Consider the following 22,357-nt stretch of genomic DNA (forward strand, 5'->3'; position numbering starts at 1 on the left):
GCTTTGGTGGCCTTTATGATTACAAGATAAAAATGGACCGGGCCTGACATAAGAGCCACTGTGTACACTGCAAGACAGGAGGAAATTAAGAGCTGGCTAGCTGAATACGGAGCAGAAAATTACTAATAGAGGAGAGATAATGAATAGGCCGGCTAGGCATTCATGGGGAAAAATCCATTTTGTTACCACGCGAAATTAGGTGGTGGAAAGGAGTTTGCTAATTGTTCTCATCTTGTAGCAACCAGGGCTGAGGCAGGGGCGTGCTTTTCAATTCATTTCCCTGGTAATTGTGAAAGGGGGAACGCGGGCCAAATGAGTCCTGCTGCAATTTGCGCGCCTGGTCTTTTCATTTTCATGTTGCGTTTTTAATTGTTGCTAATATAGCTTATAATGAAGTTAATGAGGGGAAATTATTGTACAACTTTTTAGCACATGGAGACAAGTGAAATGCACGAGAAGGATTCTCTCCTATTACTGGGAAAATAATAGTCATCTGGAGGAGTTTGGAACTATCCGGCTCTTTTTTTATAGATACAATCCTTTTTCTTCTGTAACAGACAAAAGGAAGAACCGCCACCTACTTCTTCTTCTTCTTTTTCTGTTGTTTCGTGTTTTATTTCTCACGCTAAGGAAAAAACCAAACGGATTTTCCCTTGCTGTTCCGTATGGCTGGGGAGGGAGGGGGGACCCGGCGCTGCGCGCACCCAGCGCCCGCCTCCGCCTTTCGGGAGCGGAAAGCCGGGAGGGGAGGGGACGGGCGGGGAAGGGAGAAGAGGGGAGGGGACGGGACGGGACGGAGCGGGGGGGGGGGGGTCGTAGCGCTGTCCCTGCCTGCCGTTGGGCTCCGGCCCCGCTGCAAGTCGGCGCTGTCGGGGGCTTCCCCCGACGGGGCCCCCGCACCGCTCCGCTCCGCGCACTCAGGCGCTGCCTCTCTCTCCTCCCCTGCAGAAAAGCCACGTCCCGCCGCTCCCGCAGCGCGGGGAAGAGGCAGAGTCGGCCAAATTTCTCCTCCTCACCCTTCTCTCCCTCGCCTGCATCGCCGGGGTCCTGGCAGCTTCGGGGGTCGTCTACTGCCTCCGGCACCGCGCCCACCACCGGCTCAAGGAGAAGCTCTCGGCCCTGGGGGCTGACGCCGGATCCGACGCTACCGCTGCTTATCAGGTAAGCACCAGCCTTCCTCCTCCTCCTCCTCCTCCCCAGCCCTGTTCAGCTCCGTTTGTTTTCAGCGTTTCCCCCCTCCTATCTCTCGTGAGTGTTCCCGGGAGCAGCTCCTTACTGTTGGGCAGTCGTCGTGGCTCTTGCTGTAAATTTGTGTCCAATTAGAAACATTAAAAGAAGGAAAAGAAAGCCCCTCGCTGTTGAAATTCTCTGAAAAATAACATTAATATCCATAATCTGTCACCCCTGTAGCTATTAATAATGGAAAATCTTTAGCGTTTCTGAGGAATGGTTTGCACGGTTATCTGAAGATGTCTCTCTTTTTGAGTAATCGACTTCTTCGGGGTCTGATATGAAAAGAGCCTTTGACCCGATCTGTTGCCACCTTCTGCCATTATTCAGATAAAATGAAATGTAATGCTGATAGATGGGGAGGTGAATGGGGGCTGTTTCGAGGAGAACAATGGTGGCAGATGTGTGCCCAGGAAGGCGGGAGTGCTGCGCTCAGATTTGCTGGAACACATCACAAACCACCGGGGTTTCTCTTTCAGTTTCAAGTGCCGAAGGAGAGAGGCTGCATCTTGCTAGAGTTTGTTTTAGCTCCCGGGGCCGATTTCTTGGGCTGTTCTTGGTGACGGCATTGCTTGTGTTTTGGTCACACACCACGCAGCTCTTGTGTTTTAGCCCCCAATAATTGGAGTTTGGCTGGGAAAAAGAATTCAAGAATGTGTAGATATTGTTGCTGTAGTATCCGTGTGTGCTGCGCACTGACCGGGTCTTCCTCTTGGTACTTCTCTGTCAAGTTCTGTTTTACCTTCTTGCTTTGCTCAGCATCAGGCATGATGGCCTTTTGGTATTCTGAGGCTTCAAACCGGCAGCCAGGAATAAACTCGGGAAGTTTGTGTTTGTCTGTGCTGCTTCTGTGTCGGAGAGGAGAATGTGCAGTGCCTGTCCCCAGGCTGGGCTCGGGGAGATGATAGTGATGAGTGATAAATGCAGATGTTTCTGTAACAATTGGTATCTTCAGGAGCGGTTTTGCTTTTCGGTTTGAATGCAATCCTTTCTGTAAAGAGAAAATCCTCAGACCTCCTTTAGGTCTTTACATGTAATGAATTCTAAAGCGAGAGAGAGCAAGGGCAAAAGCATTTCCAGTGCTTTTTTATTTTGCCAATGGAGGATCCTCCAGGACAACATGTGGCCCAACCAGCAACTCGTCCTCTGAGTTTAGTTGACCGAAGAGATCATGGCTGTAAACATGTCTGTTTGTTTTCAGTATGGAGTTTGCTGTTGATTGATTCAAACCACAGCCACGGAAGGCATAGGTAGTCCCTTTTCCCCCTTTTTTTCATTAAACATGAATGCACAAATTCTTTATTTTATTTTACTTTTCTGAAGAAAGCCCTCCAGGTTCCAAAATCACACTTGAAACTGAATTTGTGATAATTAACAGGACAATCTTCTTAGTGACAGCTCTAATTAATAGTATCTGTAATTAAAATCGTGCCCTTCCAGCAGGAAAATTGTTTGAATTTCTTGGAGTGACCTTTTTTGCCATTTCTCCTGGGAGCAGAGTGGTTAAGTTGATATTGATTTTATAATGAGCTCTGGTTTGTTTAATAAGGAGCTGTAATCCAGACACTAAATGAAATGTGCGCTTCATTTCTTCTTCCAGGATTTATATATGTTTTAAAATCTCCCTAGTCGGATCTAGAAGTGTCATTTTCTGTTAAAAATAATAACAGTAAACAAACAAACAAGCAGGCGAAGAAGCCAGGCAGTGCTTTGAGGATGCTGCTCAGTTTTCCAATAGCAGAACTGCCTTCATATTCTTTGTTCTTGACCTTTGGGCCCAATCCGAACCACCTGACTTCTTCAGCATTTCCATTGGTTTTTCAGGAGAACTGTAGTCATGAGTGGGAGGAAAACTGTTTTTCCTTAAATACAAAGGTTTCTAAGGGCTTGGCTCCCCTCCCATGGAAGGAGATGGGAATTTTGCCATTGGTTTCAGTGGCAGCCGTAGGAGGCCCAAGTATAGGCAAAATACTTGAGCAGTTTTGCTGCTGCTAAGTAGCTTTTTAGCAAAATGAATTGTCGGGCCTCGTTTTGTGTATAATAAACTATTCACACGGATTTAAGGAGAAATAGGACTGAGCCCTGTTTGAATAGTCAGAACTGCCATATGTTGAGCTGTGTTAAAAGGAGTGGGTATCTGGTGTGATGCGTGTTACGGATAACATCAATTAGGTCTCAAAAAAGCATCAATTATCCTTTTCCTCATCTTCTCTGGTATTCATAGGGTTATAATGCGACCCGCATTCACACGGGGAAGGAAAAAAAAAAAAGAAGATAGCTTTGGAAATTGTATCTACTTTGTTCTCTTCTGCATCAGTTAAATGCTTCCCAAGTATCTACTTGGTTAACTCAGTCTGTTTTAAAAGTATGAAATATTTCAGCAGCTGCTGCCACTAGACTTTAAAGCACGATACTCCAATGTGTTGCCGGTTGCAGCCTAAGTGACAATTCAGATTTATTTGTTTTAATTTGAAGGAGGGGAAATTGGTCGGTATGAAAGGGCCCCGTGGCCCACCGTGATTCAGAGGAAGTGCTGAAATACTGCATCTAGTTCACGTGCTTCTCCAAATGTCAGTGCTTTATATCTCCACATAAACAAGACTGACCTAAATTTTCAAGATTTAGCAGCAGCATTTTTCATCCTAACCCAGTTCAGCCAGGAGAGTTCACTTGGGGTTTTACTCATTCCTTCCTCACCCTGTGAACTTAGAAGAGTTTTTTCCCACAGCTGTTTTCCTTTCGATTTTATTTATTTATTTTGGGTTCTAGTTTACACAGCGGAATAGCAGACTGGGAAGGAGAAAACACAAATCGTATTGTCAGGGAAACTGCAGGTTGGCTGCTGGGGCTCCTCGGTGCTGAGTGCCAGAGCTGGGAGCCAACCTTGGTGCTGTTGGGACACCGCACATCAGATCAGCACTGCTGTGCAAGTGCAGCTCATACGGGGGGCTCTGGTGGAGGTATAGGGGGCACGGGCAGGTAGAAGCAGGCAAATAAAATATCTGCTGGATGTGGCTGAGCTGTGAATCTGTTCTGAGGGGGATTTCCTAAGCAAGCATCTGGCTGCCAAAGTGTTAAATACGGTCTGCGAGACTAACCCCAACTGCAGGGTAACACCGGGAAGGGGAGATACCCAGTCGCAACTTCATTTATCTTTGAATCGCTAAACAAACGCGAAATTATAGGCTGGTTTAATGAGACTGTGGCTAAGGAGCTTTTCAGAATTAACGGCAGCAGTGTATCTCGTAAAACGCTGTGTGTGCATGAAACGCAGCCCATACAAAGGCAGAGCATTCGTGTGTACCTTTTAAACGCGTCTCCTGTCCTTTCAAACCACATGTGTAATGGGTAGATAAGTTAGGGGGAGCCTTCGTGGGCGGCTGAAGAGAGGCTCTCTGCCTTCCCCGCGCCCATGCGCACACCTCCGTTCATGTTTGCAGTTGTTGCTCGAGTTGCTTTGATCTCCTTTGAAAAGCAAGTTTAGTATTCTGCGAGTCCCCTCTCTGCTCCAGAAGATTAGGGCAGAAGCGTTTTAGGAATTTTCAGCAGAGCCCCTCTGATTTCTTTCACCACACCGAGCAGATTTTCCTCGTGCCCTTTGAAGGCTTTGGAGCATCACCCGGAGAGAATGGGGCACAGGGACGCGGGGATGGGCTGCGAGCGGGGCTGCGGAGCGGGCAGCTCCCTCATCACTGCGCCCATTAGCGAGCAATCTATTAATGTAATGAGTGCCTATTAGCGACTACAGCTATTTAGGAATGCTCTGCTGGATTCTGGGTGATGTATTGGTGAGTCTGGCTGAACTCTGCCTTCTGACCCCTGTGTGCAGAACGCTGGGTTGGGTAAGATGGTAAATCAGCGTATTTTCTACTTCCAGTTGCAGAACTTTACTGTAAGCATCATCTTCTGCATCGCTGGTAACGCTCTGCAAAACATTGGCCATAATGGAACTTAAAGGCAGAAATTAAAATGCACTGAAGCTGGCTTCAGAGAGCCGTCTTTTAATATTTTATGTCAATAATGTGCTTTTTAATTCTCCTTGGCCTCAGCCAAAAGAATTTCCTTTAGAAAGTGAGGGGGCAAAGACCAGGCAGTTTACAATGAGGTCCTTCTGCAGCTGCCTGAGATATTCAAGGTTACACGAGCTGTGCACCGTCAGTGCAGCTGGGTTACATCATCCGCTGGTTTAAAGCTTGTTCCAGTAACGTGACTTGGCAGGCTTATAATTGTGAATTATATGTTAAATTCTGTATTGTTACTTGTGTTACATTATATATAAATTATATACTCCTTTGTCAGTTTCAGTCTTATTAATTACATGATCCTTCTGGTTCAAAACCACTAAAAACTTCTCAGTGCTTTGAAAGATTTGATCCTGCTGGTAGTTTTGGAGAGAGAAAAGCATTTACAACAGGGGTTTTGCTGCTACAAGTATTTTTAAAGGCTCCCACTGAAAGAACCCACTCTCTGAGTAGCCATCATGTCCACTTTGTGTATTTAAATACAGAGAATTCATTGCATCTAATATAGTTTTGTCTTTTAAACTCTAGATTGATTCCATAAGCAAACATGCTATTGTAGTATTAGAGGTTAACACAGTAGTAATACTATATATCAGCTCCTTAGAAAATTGAGTTTTGTGAATTAAATGAAATTAAGGAAAAAAGCAAAGTTTGCTGACCTTATTTGTCAAGCTCTTGGTAATACTGAAGTTAACGTCAGGTCCAGGAGCAAAGTAAGGTGGAAAATTGGGGCTGTTCAGTGCCCTGCAGAAGTGCTCACATCTATATAAATTGCCTCTAAGGGCTCTCACTCAGCCTCAGCTATCACTGAGGACGGTGAGTATTCGATACATGAGTATTCAGTAAACTTGTCAGTAAGGAATACCTTTAATAAGGCTTTTGGATAGGTGCAAATTTTGCCATAAGGCTCAATGTGTTTTCTTTTGGGAAAACAAAGGACAGAACACACTCCTCATCCTTTCCTTTCTGGTGTCCTTATTAAAAGAGAAAAAAAAAAAAAAAAAAAAAAAAAAAAAGATGTCTCGTGTGAATATAAAGCAAAAGGACTAATTGTTTGCAATAAAACATACACCGGGAGGTGTATGTATTGGAAGAGCTGTTCTTTCCCTTTCAGGCCTCTCTGGCGTGTGTTACGTGAGCAATTCTCTTTAATTAGAGTTTTATCTTAAAATAGACCCACAATAACCTGCAAATACTTTGTATGTAGTGTTGTTACGTAAACTAAAAGAGGGGAGATCTAGGTTAGATGTTAGGAAGAAATGTTTTGCTCAGGGTGTTGCAGCAGTGGCACAGCTGCCCAGAGAGCTGTGGGTGCCCCATCCCTGGGGTGCTCAAGGCTGGGTTGGATGGGGCCCTGGGAAGCCTGAGCTGGTGTGTGGCAACCCTGATCATGGCTGAGGGTAGGGACTGGATGGTCTTTAAGGTCCCCTCCAACCCAAACCATTCTATTATTCTATGATTATAAAGCACTGTAACAGTTATTTCACTCTTCCAAACACTCATTCCATGCAGAAGTGCATAGCAGTAAAGGGGGAGAAGAAAGAGTTGAGTAATGTGTAAGGATGGCTAGCAGAGGACTTGCCTTATGCTTAAATATTTTGTTGATGTCGGCTGGTGGATGACCAAAGCAGAATGAGGTAAAACAAGAGTTGTGTAGATGTAGATATAACTTAGGAACTTTTAAAATGTATCTTAAGCTCCTGGAAGTGAGGAGCTCCAGGGAAGCCCTCCCTTTGCATGAAAGGAAAACAGGTGCCGTGTGGAGTCAGATTTGAATGGGGTAACCCTTCACTAGGCTGCAAGATAGGGCCAAGAGGAGGTGGTGTCACAGAACCATAGAATAATAGAATGGCTTGAGTTGAAAGGGGCCGTAAGGATCAAGTTCAACCTCCCCTGCCACAGACAGAGTTGCCAACCACTACATCAAGTACTAGATCAGATTGCCCAGGGCCCATCCAACCTGGCCTTTAACACATCCAGGGATGGGATGACTGTACCAGCATCTCACTACTCTCCTAGTAAAAAACTTCCCCCTGAAATCTAATCTAAATCTCCCTTCCTTTAGTTTAAAATTATTTCCCCTTGTCCTGTCACTGTCTACCTGTGTAATAAGTTTATTTCCCTCATGCTTATAAGCTCCCTTTAAATATTGGAAGGTCACAGTAGCATCTCCACACAGTCTTCTCTTTTCCAGGCTGAACAAGCATCAGTTCTGTCAGCATGTCTTCATAAGAGAGGTGCTCCAACCCCCTGACCATCTTCGTAGCCCTCCTCTGGACCCTCTCTAAAAGTTCCACATCTTTCCTGTGTTGAGGGCCCCAGACTTGGACTGCAGATGAGTAGGAGGCAGAGTAGAGAAGGACAATCTCCCCCCTCACCCTACTAGCCACCCTCTCTGATGGAACCTGGGATACCATTGGCCTTCTGGGCTGCAAACACTGCTGGCTCATGTTATGTTTTTCAGCAAGTACGACCCTAAAGTCCTTCTTAGTGAGGCTACTCTCAGGGAGTTCTCCTGGTTTGAATACATATCTGGGATTACCTCAACCCATGAGCAAAACCTTGCACTTTGCTTTGTTGAACTTTATTAGGTTCACATTGGCCTACATTTAGAGTTTATCAAGGTCCCTCTGGATGGCATCCTTTCCTTCTGCTGTATCAACCACACTGCTCAGTTTGGTGTCATCAGCAAACATGCTGAGGGCACATTCAGTCCCTTCATCTGTGTCATTGGTAAAGGTGTTAAAGTGTGACAGACCCAAGACAGACTGCTGAGAGACACCACTTATCACCAGCTTCCACCTGGACATAGAGCCATTGACTACAACCCTCTGCCTGTGACTTTCCAACCAATTCCTTATCCTCCGAAAGGCTCATCAAAAGTCCAGGTAGATGACCTCTGTTGCCTTCTGTTTACCTACCAGTGCTGTCACTCCATCATAGAAGGCCACCAGATTGGTCAGGCGTGACCTTCCCTTGGTGAAGCCATGTCAGGCTCTGCCCTTCCTACGCTTGCTTCATTTTTCTCTATCCAAAGGGACAGAATGGGCTTGGTGTGTTTTGGTGCAAGGACAAAAGTGCTGCAAGCAAGAATGAAAGGAAGTGCTAAAAAGAAAAATAGAGGGGACATGGAGATGATGATGCATTTTCAATAAATGGGAAACCCGGAGTCCCCACCCCAGCTGCCTTTCTTAGAAGAAGGTGTGGAGGTACCCTGGATGTGTGGGCCTTATCTCACTTAGCAAATGAAATGGCTGGCAGGGCCCTGGCTCCACATCAGGCTGGGTCACTCAGCCTTCTCTCAAAAGATACTCATTGCATGATTAGCAAAAGCTGAAGAAAATAAGTGTATTCTCTCACTGGGCACCTTTGTGAGTCTTTTGGGCAACCTGATCAGAGGGGGAATGCTGTTACTGCTGCACCTGTTGTCAGCCTGGTGCCAGTGGAGCTGGTTATGGAGTCATGTGCAATGGGTCTTCTGCCTCTGGTAAATCCATCCCTTGCTGTGCCTGGGCACAAGAGGAGGCAGCAGTAAGCACAGCCCTGCTTAATGGGCTGGAGAGCATTTAATCTGCACTTCCAAGCCATATATCATCTCAGGTGTCCTGATTTCTTTCTGGAATAACTACAGTGTCTTCAGTAGTGTTTTTTCTGATGTAATATAGAGGATATTCAGGCCCATATTTCCTACATTCTTCTGCCCTTTTTTCTGTTTTCAGATGTTCTTTTTCTTTTTTTGGAGTAACTCTCCTATCCTGTTTCAGGTTTGACACATTTCTCTATTGTACATTCTCTTAACACTCCTCAGCTAACACTGAGATCTGGCTTTCTGAGCCTTTCCTATTATTCCCTCCAAGTACTGTGCTAAAGGGAAAAAAAAAATCTATGTATTTTTGAAAGTTTTTAGCTGGGAGGGTTTTTATTTTGCAGAATAAACCTTGTATCAGTGTCACGTTCCCTGTAAGAGAGTAAAGTTTCATTCTGTGTACATAAGCAATTGCTTTAGGTGTTGTTTGTCAGTTCTTGTAGGACACGTTGCCTGGGAGCAGAAACAGGTTGCAGTGTATGGTTTGAAGTCTGAAAGGCACAGAACAAGCATTCTTCCTAGTGCCTGTGCTCATCATGCACATCAGTCTCACTCAGGGAAGTGAGAATCTTTTGTCCTTTCTGCACTGTGTGCCTGTACTCAGCCTTCAGGAAGGATGTGAAGTCAGCCATTGCCACCTGAGGCTTTTCCCTGATAAAGCCCAGAGAGATTGTGGATGCCTCCTACCTGGAGGTGTTCAAGGCCAGGCTGGATGGGGCCCTGGGCAGCCTGGTCTGGTATTAGATATTGAGGTTGGTAGCCCTGCCACAGCAGCGGGGTTGGAGCTTCATGATCTTTGAGGTCCCTTCCAACCCAAGCCATTCTATGCTTCTTTGATTCTGTAAAACCTGTATGGACTTGGCTGTTTCATGGGACAGAGAAACAAAAGCAGGTGTTACTTCCTTAGCTTCCCCTCTACCTGCAGCCTGGCTGTGAAGCTCTAGGAGGGAACTGAGTGTTGCAAAGCCAACCATTCTGGATGGGCTGCAATGGCTTTGTTGGTTTTGCTGTGATATAAACTGTGAGAGAAGTTTGAGCAGAGCAGAGCCTTCCTGGAATCTTGCTACACAACTGCTGCCATCTTCCCAATGCCCCAGGTGTGAGACCAATATGCCTCTCATTTTAAGGAACAGAGATGACTCATCTGACTTCTTTGTGCTGTAATTATTGCTATCACAGTTTCTAAACCCTCATAGCAGCAGTGGATGTCGCTGCAATGTGGATCACCTTGCAGTGCTGCATATTGCAGTTTGAGCTCCCCTCTTTCAGCATGTAGGTCTGTTTTCACCTCTTGCATGCTTATAAAATAAGCAAACCGAGACTGAAGGAGAGGGGCTGTAAAACAGCACTCCTAGAAGTGAAATCTTTCGATCCTGGGGGTATGGGAGACAACAGCTTTTGAATTGGAGAAAATCAAATATAGCGTAGGTGGCTTGGCCAAAGGAGAAAATGCATTAGGTTTGCTCTAAGCTTTCCAAGGCAATTTCTAGACTTTTATGGTTTTTGGGTTTTTTTTGCAAAGGACACATCAGTGATGTTTTATTGATGTTTGCTTGGGATGCTGCATTTTGAACAAGCAGACATTTTGGTCAGGGAAATTGTGTTGATTTTTTGTTTGTTTGTTTGTTTTAATTTTTAATATTTCAAATGGATAAAATGCTATTCATGTTCCATGCAGGTTTTGTTTTTCTGTTTTTCCCCTCTGGTTAACACGGTGCAGGTTTCCTGATGATTCCTGCTTTTTTCCTTCTACACAGAGCTACTGCTGCTTTGCAGAACTGTGTTCAGAAGTGGCTGCTCTTGTCCTCCAGTATGTGGATAGCTCAGCATTACCATGATAAAACTCACTTTGAGAACTGGATTTGCGTGCTTACCATGGCTGATTAGAATCACTCCCCTTGCCCATGTTGAATATCATTTAACTTGGAGATTCATTCATTTCATGCAGGTGGGAAGGCTATTCCTGGCTCAGGCTGACAACAGCTGAAATATATGGTTTTAAGAGAGCAGCAGTAGGGCCATAACTACCAACCTTTCCTACTTTCTAGTAGTGATGGTGTGGACATCCCCCTAATCTTCAAAAATGTATGGGGGAGAATATATGCAGATGTCAGAGAACTACTGATCTTTCTCACTAACTATGAATAAAAGAGTGAGAGAAAGATGGGAAGGAAAAATTCAGTACGCTGCTGCTCTTCTGACAGCGTGAGCAACCAAAGGTTTTGCCTTTTTCCATCTTCTCAGTTAGACTTAATTCTGCAGAGGACAAATACTTCCTGTGGGTTGAAGCGGGGTGATTTACTGGGAGAGGTTTCACTGCAGTGGGTCATAGCAGGAGGAGCAATGTCACGGAGCTGAATGTAGATTTAGGGGAAAGAATGGTCTACATATGTAAATTAACACCGTACAGTGCAATTATGTCATACAGCATCTCTCCAGTGCTCTGGAGAAACACTGTACGTAACAAAATGGGAATGGGAGTGTGTAAAGTCCCCATGGTGTCACTCCCCTAAGTGAAATAAAGAGCTGCAATTCCTAATTAACCTCACTGGAAAGCTCTTGAATGTGAGGTTAAAGTTTGCAGGAGGCTTGCCTACCAATCTGATCCAAATTTGAACTTGGTTTTGAAGGTCTGGTTCAATGCAATGGCTCTCCAGGCAATGCTGACTAATAATTTTGTTTGCTTGTTTGAGGATCTTAGAAGTTAATTAAGAAAAAAAATCAATGACTGAGGCTTGAGTGGATGCTGGTCACTCCATCTCAGAAGGAACACTGCAGAAATAGAAGGAGTGCAGAAAAGGTGACAAGAATGATTAATGGCAGGGAAAATGGGTAGGAAAAGAGATGGAAAATACAGGTTATTTCTTCTGAAACAGTAACAAGTGGCTGTTTCAGTGTGGAAAAGTAGAAAGCATATAAGATGAGGAGCTGAAGAAAAAGTGTAACTCTTATTCTCACTTCTGGATAGCACCAGGCAAAGACATCCAGCGATATTAAATACAGGCTAAAATCTTTGCTGCTATGGTTGTTTACTCTACATGTGAGGTCCTCCTGTACCTCTGCACATCACAGCTGAGCTCTGAGTACAAAATTCCTCTCACTTCTTTCAGCATCTCCTGTAATGGTAACGAAGTGGATATGTAGAAATATTGACCAACGCTTTTAATCTTTGAAAGCTTTTTCAGTGTGTGATAGAGAGAATATCTGTGCTCAGAGATACGATAGAACTCACACATAATATTTTGTTCAGAGGTTAGGGGGATTTCACTGTACTACCTCATATTGAGCTCCTGATAACCTGCCCTGACTTAAGACTGCCATGCTTTATAAGTTCCTTTTTTTTTTTCACCACTGTTTCCTCGTTGGCAAAATTTGCATTTGCTGTCCCAAGCAGAGCTGAACAGTTAATTCATTTTTATTTTCAGTGGGGAATGGGTAAAAAGCGGTGACTTCAGTTTTAAGGCAGGAAAGGGTAATGACTGGCACATTCATCTGTCATGACAGATGATGTTATGGAAAAAAATGTCGCTGATGGCCATACCTGATAAATACTTCCTTCTCCCAGCATCACGTCTGATGTGCACAGCCGCCTTCCTCAAAGAAAGGACTGGAGGGTTTTTACAAGTTTTTAGGACTTCTTTTTGTATTTCTCTGCTTGGTTTTTGTGACTCTGTTCTGTGAATGAGGTTATGCACACTTTAGGAGAAGCAATAATAATCTCCGGAATGGGAGAAAAAAAACATTTTTAGGCATAAGGTTGTGGCTGTTTATTTCTGAGCTAGAAGAAGATGCTGAGTTCTGCTGACAAGCCACAGAGTCTCATTTCTACCAGAAATGATCTCCCGTTTTCAGTCCTGCAGGGCAATAAAATAGTGGACTTCACAGCTTTAATGTGTATTTTTCCTGAGAAACTACAGCTGGCTTGGGACTGCAGTTTTGCCTGCTTTGGGCCCCAGGCAGCTATAAATGCTGGGAGTGGAAGAGGAAACATTTGTGGCAGGTCTATTCAGAGCTTGGTGTCTGCTGGAAGCCAGTCCAGCTTGGGGTGTGTGAGGAAAAGTCAAAGCATGAGAAATTTGTATGTGGTTCTGCATGGCCTTGCAGGTTAATGCAGTCCTTACTACCATTCATTTGTAAGGCACGCTGTGTGGCTGTCCCTGTGTTAGTGCTCTGTTTGGTCTTCAGATTCATAGCAAGCTGCAGCTGCACCAACATCAGCCTGTGTTGGAGTTGGTTAAAATGGGCAAATTATAGAAAAGGTGAAGTTTGATTTACACATAAAGGGTATGGCTGTAGGGCCAGTTGTGTAGATTGCTGTGGATACAGGACTGCATGCTTGTAACTGGGTGCTATATCTCAGTTTCTTAGTAGCGTTGAGGGCTGAACGTGGATTCTGTTACGTCCTTATTAGCCCTTAACATGTCTTCCCTTCCCAGACTTCCATTTACTTGTCATATACTCCATGAAATTACACCTGCAACATGGAAAATGCAAATCAGACTCCAGCACTGGCTGGAAACACAAGAAAAGACATTACTCAGATGATGTGCCGGTTTACTTTGTGGCGCACGGGAGAATCTCAGATCCTGACACTTCCAGAACTGGCGTTGTCTGAATTTGCTCAGACACTATCAGGAACACTGAGAAAAACCTGGGAGCTCTTAGACCAGTAGAGCTTGAGTGACTGCAGGTCTTTCCTACTAGCAGTAGGCCCTTAGATGCATTCCCGCAGTCTCTTTGAGGCTTGAAAGAACACTCTACCGTGCTGTCGTTATTTGGAGAAAGTGTGAGTTTGAATCATTTTGAAGAAACATAAACATTTTTCATTATGTCTTCTGGTCTGTGAAGTCCTTTGCACTTCCTTCATGTAAAATCAGGCATCTATTTCCTGAGACTCTTCCCTTTTAGAAATAAGATATAAGCTGTCTTACTTGCATAGAGCGGTCTCTTGTGTTTCTGTGTGGGACAGAATCCCCAGCAATGTAAACTAAGCATGGTCTTCAAATTGCCCTGATCCCTGGGAGGCAGCACCGTCTGCAAAGAAGCCTGTGCTTTCCTGGTGTGGGTAGCAGAGGAAGCCCTCCCTTTATTTCAGGGCTGTATTACTCAACTTATACTGCCATCCCCATGGTGAGCAAAAGGCCTGTCCCTTCATGAACTTCTGAGCTGTTTAGATATCCACTGTGTTGATGGGAGTTACTAGAGGAGTTTAAGGATATTTCCTTGAACAGTGCTGGATAGTTGGTGTGTTTGATTGGGTATATATTCACTCCTAGATTTCTAGAGCTGTGTGGGTGATCATGATACAATGTGGCTTTTTGTTTGTTTGATTTTAGGATAAGACAGTGCAAATGCTTGAATTTAAAGAGAGGCTATACAACAAATAGATGCAAACAAAGAAAAAGCCATTTTCCATCGGAGAATAACCTCTGGTCCCTTATTATTTTGTGAATGCAAAGAAAGGGGAGTCATAATTATGTGAATCCCCATGAAGGAATACTTGCAATGCTAAAAATAAATAAAAAATAATAAATAAATAAATAAATAAATAAATAAAAGTTGAAATTTTTAATGTTGAATCCCTGATCAGAACTGGAGTCTTGTTAGGAAAATGGGTGTTTGACTCAGAAGCAGCAGCCCTGCCTGTTAGATCACTTAAAAGAAAACCCCTACACCAGGATGCAAATATACCGATGGTGGTGTGGTGTGAGTGTGCAGGTAGTCACAACAACTGTCACTCACAACTGAATGTTGCAGGGCACAGTTATGCTAACAATTAAATGTGTGCATGTTCTGTTCTAATTGTCCCCACGTACACCTCCCCAGCAAGGTCTAGAGAAATACGAAGTGAACGGTGTGGCCATGTAATGATGCAATTGGTACCGTGTCAGAAATGGGATCTCTCTAAATATTACTTATATTTTTCCAGTGTTCTCTCTGTTCCTTTATCAAAGGCAGGCTGATCTCAATAGTTGCCTTTTCTGGCAGTGGTAGAAAACGTGTGTGTTAATATTCCATGTGTATAACAAGCTCCTTTACTCCTGGACAAAAAGGATGCTAAAATGAAACTAAAGCTTGAAAGTATGTTTCAATTACTCAAAAATAAATGGTAATAAAGCTGTAATTATCCCCAAAGCTACAAACACAGTAAATAAGTTAAAGTTGAATTTATAACACCTGCAAGCGTATTAAGTATGCAAAAGCAAAACAAAGGCAGCCAAATGACTTTAGCTTCACCCTGTAGTAACGCTGAGCAAATTTAGTTAGAGAATAATGATGTTTGTAGTCCTGGATTCATTTGTTTAAAAAAATAAATAAATTAAAAAAAAATAAAAAAAGGCTTAGTTTATTTTTTTCATCTTTTAAATCTCACTGCATTATGAATGCAACCTTTGCAAAATGGTTAAATCCATGCTGTAAGCGCAGGCTGCTACTCATCCTGTGAATAATGCCTCCTTAATTTAAAGGAAAGAGAGGCTAATATTCACGTGTATTAAAACTAAGAAAAGCGTTTTTAAAGACTTTATTTCTTACACTCATCTTATAAAAGGTGATGTTGGAACTAGATGGTGTTTAAGGTCCCTTCCAAACCAAGCCATTCTATGATTCTGTGTATATTCTTAATTTTCATTATGTATTCTTTTACAAAGTAGAGCTTAGGATATCGTACAATTTATACAGCATTTTTAATTTAAAATGAAACAGTTTTGTTTTGCATATAAAATGAGTGCAGGGTTTCTGTACATTTGTTACTTGTTTCTGCTAGAATATTTGACAGGTCAGGTTGAAAGTGCTTTGTACGTGCCCATCTACCAGTTATTGTTAATGAACATTCTATTTCTTTGTCTGATGTCTCTGCATTTTCTCAGTAATTGTGCTGTTGGAGTTGTTTATTCTTCCTTATGTTGTTTTTAATTCTGAAGGTAATTGTGCCTCATTTGTTTCTGGACTGGCTCAGGTGATTTCTGTGTAGAATTGTCAAGCAGAAGATTTTGGAAAGAGTGGAAATGTTGAGCTTATTTGCTTTCTTTCCCTACTCAAGTCTGGGACACAGCTGAACAAATATGTAGATAAATATTATTTTCATCATTATATAGAAAGGAAAAATTGCATCTATAATGTGTGGGTGATGTAAGAGAAGTGAATATAACACTGAGGTGCATGTTGGCTGTACCCTTACTGGGATGCTGGGAACTCCTTCCTTGGAGCGGATGGTTCTGGCAGTACCTAGAGCTCTGAATACAAGGGGAAAAAAATTAATACTGAGCATTACTCAGACATGTTTTAGTATCACACTTTTCTGCCATCCTATCCTCACCCCAGAGTGTATGCATCAGTTTCTCTCTGAAACAAATATTTCAATAAAACACATAGAGAGGTATCTGTGGGGTTTGTTTCTGACTAGGCACAATGCCTCCTTGGTTAAGAAGACCTCATACTAATTCCTTCAGGTTCAGAGACCCCTTCTAACAAAGCAGTGTGGTATGACTGGCTCTCTGTCTATTTGTTGTACTTCAGTTGTGCTTCTGTGTATCTCTGTGAGGACAACCAAGTGTTAGAAACACTTTAAGACCTCATTGGAAGAGAGCCTTCTTTTTTTTCTGAGCATAGTGTTTATGGTTTGTTTAAGGTTATCAATTATGTCTCAAATAAAAAGCTCTCTACAGATGATCATTGTGCTGTACTTTGAACTCATTTAACTGGACATTATTTACAGAATATTTATCTTGGTTATGGCAGTTTTTGTCACGCAGTGATATTACTTTTCCATTATATATTGCATGTGACCGCCACATAAGTTTGATAATAAATGTTGGGAAATAAAAAACAGAGTAAGTGCCTCAGTATGATAGCAATTCCCATGTGATGGGAAATAATGTCATAAACTTCAAATTACCTTTTAAATAAATGTTTACGTCCAACCCATCCATTAGATCATAGCCCGAAGGGTCAGGAGGATCATTTCTTCATATTTCACTGTATGCATTATGATTGCTTTTTTAGGTGTAAATGATGTTTTTAAATGAAGAATGGCACCCGAACTATACACAAACAAAGGCTAGACGTTACTGAGTCGCAGTATGGCAGAAATAGCCCCAGCCACTCTGCTAAATATAGAAGTGCAGCAGTAAACTGAATTCATTCTTAGAAATTATATTTATCGATGCATGTGCTGAGACGATACAGAAATACAGCTGTTTGTTTCATTCCTACTGTTTGAGGCTTTGACGTTTTAGCCAAGTTCTAACTCTAATTATGGTTTGGTAGGTGGTAGTTTGCTAAATGCTTAGGAGAACTGGGAGGAGAATACCTGAGCGTGTGGTGAGGTGCACAGATGACAGGTATCCTATAAATGAGGGTTTTAACCTCCTAGGGCTTTGTGTGCTTGTGATGTGATGACACCTCCATAAGTGCCCAGCAGTGGGATTTCCCTTCAAGCAGTAGGTGTGGAACACCCTGTATTCTCCATGCCTTTCATAGGGCCAGAGCAGCCCAACCTGAGTGTGATGCAAGCCTAAGTCCCACATTTAGATATGTACCTACTTCGAGCTGCACCTCCCTAGTCCCAATGTCCTGAAGGAATCCATTTGCACCCTCCAAAAGCACTCCGTGTTGAAGTTTTTGTAGATGGCAATTTAGATGAAGCCTGAAGGCTGAAGAGGGTCGTTTCTTTGTATTTCACTTTATGCTTTATGATTGCTTTTTTAGGCATAGCTGATGCTTTAAATGAAGAATGGCACCTGAACTATATGCAGAGAAAGGCTAGGCTGCAGATGGAGCTATGCTAAAGGGTGTCAGAATGGTCAGGTTTAACAGAGGGTGTCTTGGAAGAAGTTTGAGATGTCTGAGGCATGTGGGGAATGGCAGGTTGCTCAGACTGGGCTGCTGGGAGTTGGGGAGGAAGGGCTGCCCAAGGCCATTGGACCAATCTGGAGATACATTAAAGCAACAACAACAAAAAATCTGTTTACAGTCAGGGAACAACCCATTGTCTTGAAGATTTAAAACACCAATCAAGAAACTCAGTGGTGATTTTGTGTGACTCTGATGTGACCTTCCTGTTTACATTAAACATTTTTTCTGTCTGCATACAGTGACATGCTCTCTTTGTTTAAGGTATTTGACAGTTATAGCAGTTCTGGGAATAATTGTTCTGCTTGTATATATGTCAGGAAAGAAACGTTGATATTTGGGATAAAGTTACTCTTTAAAAAAAACCTTATTTGTATTTGTTATGTTTCTCAACCTTTCCTTCCTTTGTGAGGACCGTTAACATGTTAAAATCTGGCTGGAAAACAAAGATTCTCGGTAGCCAAGACATTATTTTTACTTGGAAGTTAATCTAATCTAGCACCAGTTGGCTATAATATTATTTCTTTTATCATTAGCATTTGCATAAAAATGTTACATTAATTTCGTAGAATTAATTTGTTCTTGATTCTTTTTTGTTAGCAGAGATCTGTAATCCTTTCCACAGCAACCACTTGTAAAAGCAGAGGATTATGACTTGGGGCAGGATATGAGCAGCAGGAACAGATCAACTTGAAAACAAAGATCCTGTTTGAGTACAAATGCTACTGTTAGTAGAGAGCTGGAGTGAATCAAGTGGCAGGATGTCTAGCTGAATAAAACAAATTCATATCTATGCCACATGGCATGCTAGCCAGAAGACACATCTTAGCAGTTCTGTGATAGACTATGTATTTTTTTTACCTTTACTTGTTATAGTTTTGCCTAGTTCAGTCAGCCACTCCCTCTGAGAATAGCTGGTATCTATTTGAAGAGCTTTCTGGTTTTCTGCGGATGTATTTTTCTGTCTAAAAAGTTTCTGCACTATTACACTTTTCCCAAAATCTGTTAAAGGCAGGATTTGAAATTGCACTGCTGTAAGGTCATTTGAAGGTTAACAAAGGCCATTTTGGACTATTGTTGTCTTTTCTGATAACGTGTGAACATTCCGAAAAAGAGGTATTTTTTTATATTAAAAAAAAAAAAAAAAAAAAAAAAAAAAACATACAATAAAGTCTGTTTTTTTATACACTGGTAGTTTGACTGACTTATTTGACATTAATAAATGTGACTCAATTTCAAATTATTTTTGAGATTTTTATATATATGTATATATTTGGTCTGTTGAAGCTGGTAAGAAGTCAGTAGAGGTAACAAGTGACAGAAGATGTTCTAGTGGAAGCAAGGGAAAAAAGCTGTTTTGTAAATACTAAGCACCTCTAATGACAAGGCAAGTGGAAGCTTTGGTAGAAGACAGGCAAATGGAAAATGTATGGAGGGGTCTTTAATCATTGCCACGTGGAAACAAGAGGAGCCTCCTTACAATGGTGTCAGTGGTTTTGTCTGTTTGCATGCTTGCTACTGCATGTATTAGGATCCCTCTTTAATACCTGAAAGTTTGTGAGGTCGAATAAAAACCTTTCTCTTAAAGTTATATTTCTAACTTTTGTATGAAAAAGATTGCATTGTGCTTGATACATGGAGTTCTTCACATCAACCTACTGATGGCACTTGGGCTGTAACTATATTATCAGTGAATGAGAAAACAGAAGCCGCAGCATTTCAACAGTATGAATTCTTCAGACTGTATTATTTTGTTAGCTTGAGGCAAAAAACTGTGCTCTTAGGGCTCATCTGTGCAGAATGAGTAATCCACGACAAATGTGCAGCCACACTGCGCCTGCAATATGCCCAGATCCCATGGACTAGCCAGTCTTGCTGTGCAACACAGGCAGCCAAACGTCTCTCATGGACAACAGACATATGCTAAAAAATGATGATTTTATTATACTCTCTGAGATTTTACTACAGATAAGTGATTCTAAGAATATTATTACAATCACAGTATAAGTGCGGGTCTGTTTATCCCATTTAAGTCACACTTTTGTACTGAAAGGAGTTGCTTTTACCAACAGAATGTTCTGTTGCCTAATCACCATTCTGTATTTTTATGTGAATTCTATGCACAGATGTGAGTGAAAATACTTATTCTTATTGCAGTCTATTTTGGTGTCTTTACATGGCTTGCATTAGGGTGTGTGATAGCTCAAATTTTCTTTCTTTGCTAAAGCTGCCTAAATGATACAGTGACAGATTTCTGTTTTTGTTCTTCATTAATGTCAGTCTTCATCCTCTCTGCCCCACATCAGGGAGGAGGCATTGTGAGTTTGCTGTTTTAATGAAGAGAAATGATGCATCTATCAACTAGAATTTATGATGGAGGGCACATCAATTCAGTTGCCTTGAGCTTGCTGAGTTTGTATATTCAGGGCCAAGTAGTGCTCTCAATTACTCCTGTGCAACCCCATTAACTTCAGTAGGTTACACAGTTCAAAAGTGGCTGTGTTGAAGGCAGGGCAGTGTTAGGGAAAAAGGGAGATCTGTTGGAAAAGTCAAGCTCCAGAGTATTATTCTCAGTTATCTGAAAGGCGATGGGTACGTAGTCATAATTAAACTTTCCAAAGGTTCGGATAGACATCATGTAGTAATTTCATTGAATATTTAAACTTTGTAGATACAGACAGCCTCCCTCCCACCTCCCCCCCTCCCCCCCAAAAAAAAACACTAAAAAACACTTCCAGCCTAGAAACATATTGTAAATCGTATGTCTCCTGTCATTATTCCTTAACCATAGGTTGTTTCTTCCTTCTCTCTCCACAGGAGCTATGCCGTCAGCGCATGGCCGTGAGGACATCTGATCGCCCGGAGCCCCTGCATGCCTCTCGAATCAATAGTGTTTCCTCTCAGTTCAGCGATGGGCCCATTCCCAGCCCCTCGGCTCGCAGCAGCACGTCGTCCTGGTGCGAGGAGCCGGTGCAATCCAACATGGACATCTCCACCGGCCACATGATCTTGGTAAGGCGGTTTTTCTTCAAGGCATATGAAATGTCATCAGAATGTGAGGTGCCTGCTCAGCTTTTGGTGGGGGTTAACTTATACACAAATGGAGACTGCCTTTTCACATGTAAAAAATATTCCTGAGCCTCCTTGGTAGTCTTAGCTTTATATAATTAAAATAAAGGGATTTTTATTTCCATTTCTTTCTCATTATATTGTTTATTTTTCTCTCTGGGGAATATTCTTTTATCTTTGGCATACAAATTGTTTGTGTGCTTGCTTCTAAAACGAGAAGTCGTGCTTTGTCCTTTTGTGCTATTATTTACGTTTAACGCCGTTTGGACAGCTGAAAAAAATGCTATATTTCTGATCAGGTTGTTTCTTTTTCTTGTGTGTTGTTATTGTGCAGAGGTATCTGAGTTGAGAATGCAGCAGAATATTACATAGTAAAATGGAACAATTTCTTTTTCATTACCCCTGGAAAGAGACCTTTATTTTGTTATCCTTATCAGGTTTTCTTCCTTCTAAGCTGGATCTCTTTTATGTTTGAAAGGATACAAATATATTCTCTTAATGAAGGCTGCTTTGGAAAACTTGGGTTATTTCCAAACTTAGTTTGCGATTAGTGTCAGTGTAGAAGATGGACACATGAAGATCCACCTATATGCATGGAACATCTCTAGCAGCACAAAACAGAGGCCAGTGATCAGGACTAGCTGCTTGATTCTGTCTTTCTCTCACTGCTAAGTGTCCTGTTGGGAGAGCTGTGGAGTAATCCCTGGGTTTTGTCCCTTAGTCTTTAAGTATTTGCTGTTTTTGCAGAGTGCATTGAAATTGACTGAGAAGTTGATAGGTGATGGCAAAGATCATGTTATTTTGCATTATTTCACTTTCTGTATTTGATTTCTGCTGTTTGTTAGTAGGACTGATCTCAAGTAAGGACCCTCTCCATTTGGTACCATTGCCATGCTTTTGGACACTTCCCTGTTGACTTATTTATGCACCTCTGTGCACCTCTAAAGACTGACCTGTGGGATTTCTGAGAAGGAAGCTTTTCTCCATTATGTGATACTTTGGGCTCATACTTGTTTCATTTCTTTCTCATTTTCTGGATTTATATTTGAAAGTTCTATCTTTGTAGACCTTCTTTGAGTTCTTTTAAGCCATCTTACCTAATGAAGAATGGAATGAGGGCAGGCAAAATCCATAGAGCTAATTTGACCCCAGCCACATTACTGACCTTATTCAGCCTTGGTCAAGTCAGCTATAAAACTGAGCAAAAGCAGGACAGGTTTGAAAACCAGACTGTTTATCTCAGAACGTCATCCTGAGTAAACACTTATTCCCTGTCCCTGCAAAAAAGAGTTAATTAAATATTAAGTGATGGACAATTGCAATTTGGAAAGGGTGCTACCATGGCAGAAAATCATGTCAACATTCCTATTGTCCCATTTTTGCCTAACTGGAGTGAAATTCACTTGACTTTCCTTTCAGAGTTAAATAAGATGCTTGAGAAAAAAGTGCTCCAGTTGTCCAGCCGCAAAGTAAATTCAAATTCCTGTGATAGTGTTCCATATTTGTATGGAAGTTAAAGCAAAATTTCTTTTATATATGGTAAAATGCATTTGATATTTCCAATCCATTCCAATTACTTGATCAAATTCTTTTCTTA

General features: G+C 42.1%; 1 protein-coding gene across 2 annotated transcripts in view; it reads left to right on the forward strand.

Moving 5' to 3' along the window:
• Positions 1–22,357, forward strand: part of PTPRN2 (protein tyrosine phosphatase receptor type N2) — a 620,737-nt gene that overhangs the window by 515,926 nt on the left and 82,454 nt on the right. For both annotated transcript variants that reach the window (XM_072328503.1, XM_072328501.1), the window contains exons 13-14: positions 949–1,161; positions 20,509–20,703. In XM_072328503.1, coding sequence (XP_072184604.1) covers positions 949–1,161; positions 20,509–20,703 — 408 coding nt within the window. The remainder of the gene's footprint in view (positions 1–948; positions 1,162–20,508; positions 20,704–22,357) is intronic.

The sequence above is a fragment of the Excalfactoria chinensis genome, chromosome 2 (genome assembly GCF_039878825.1).
Source record: "Excalfactoria chinensis isolate bCotChi1 chromosome 2, bCotChi1.hap2, whole genome shotgun sequence".
Taxonomy (NCBI): Eukaryota; Metazoa; Chordata; class Aves; order Galliformes; family Phasianidae; genus Excalfactoria; species Excalfactoria chinensis.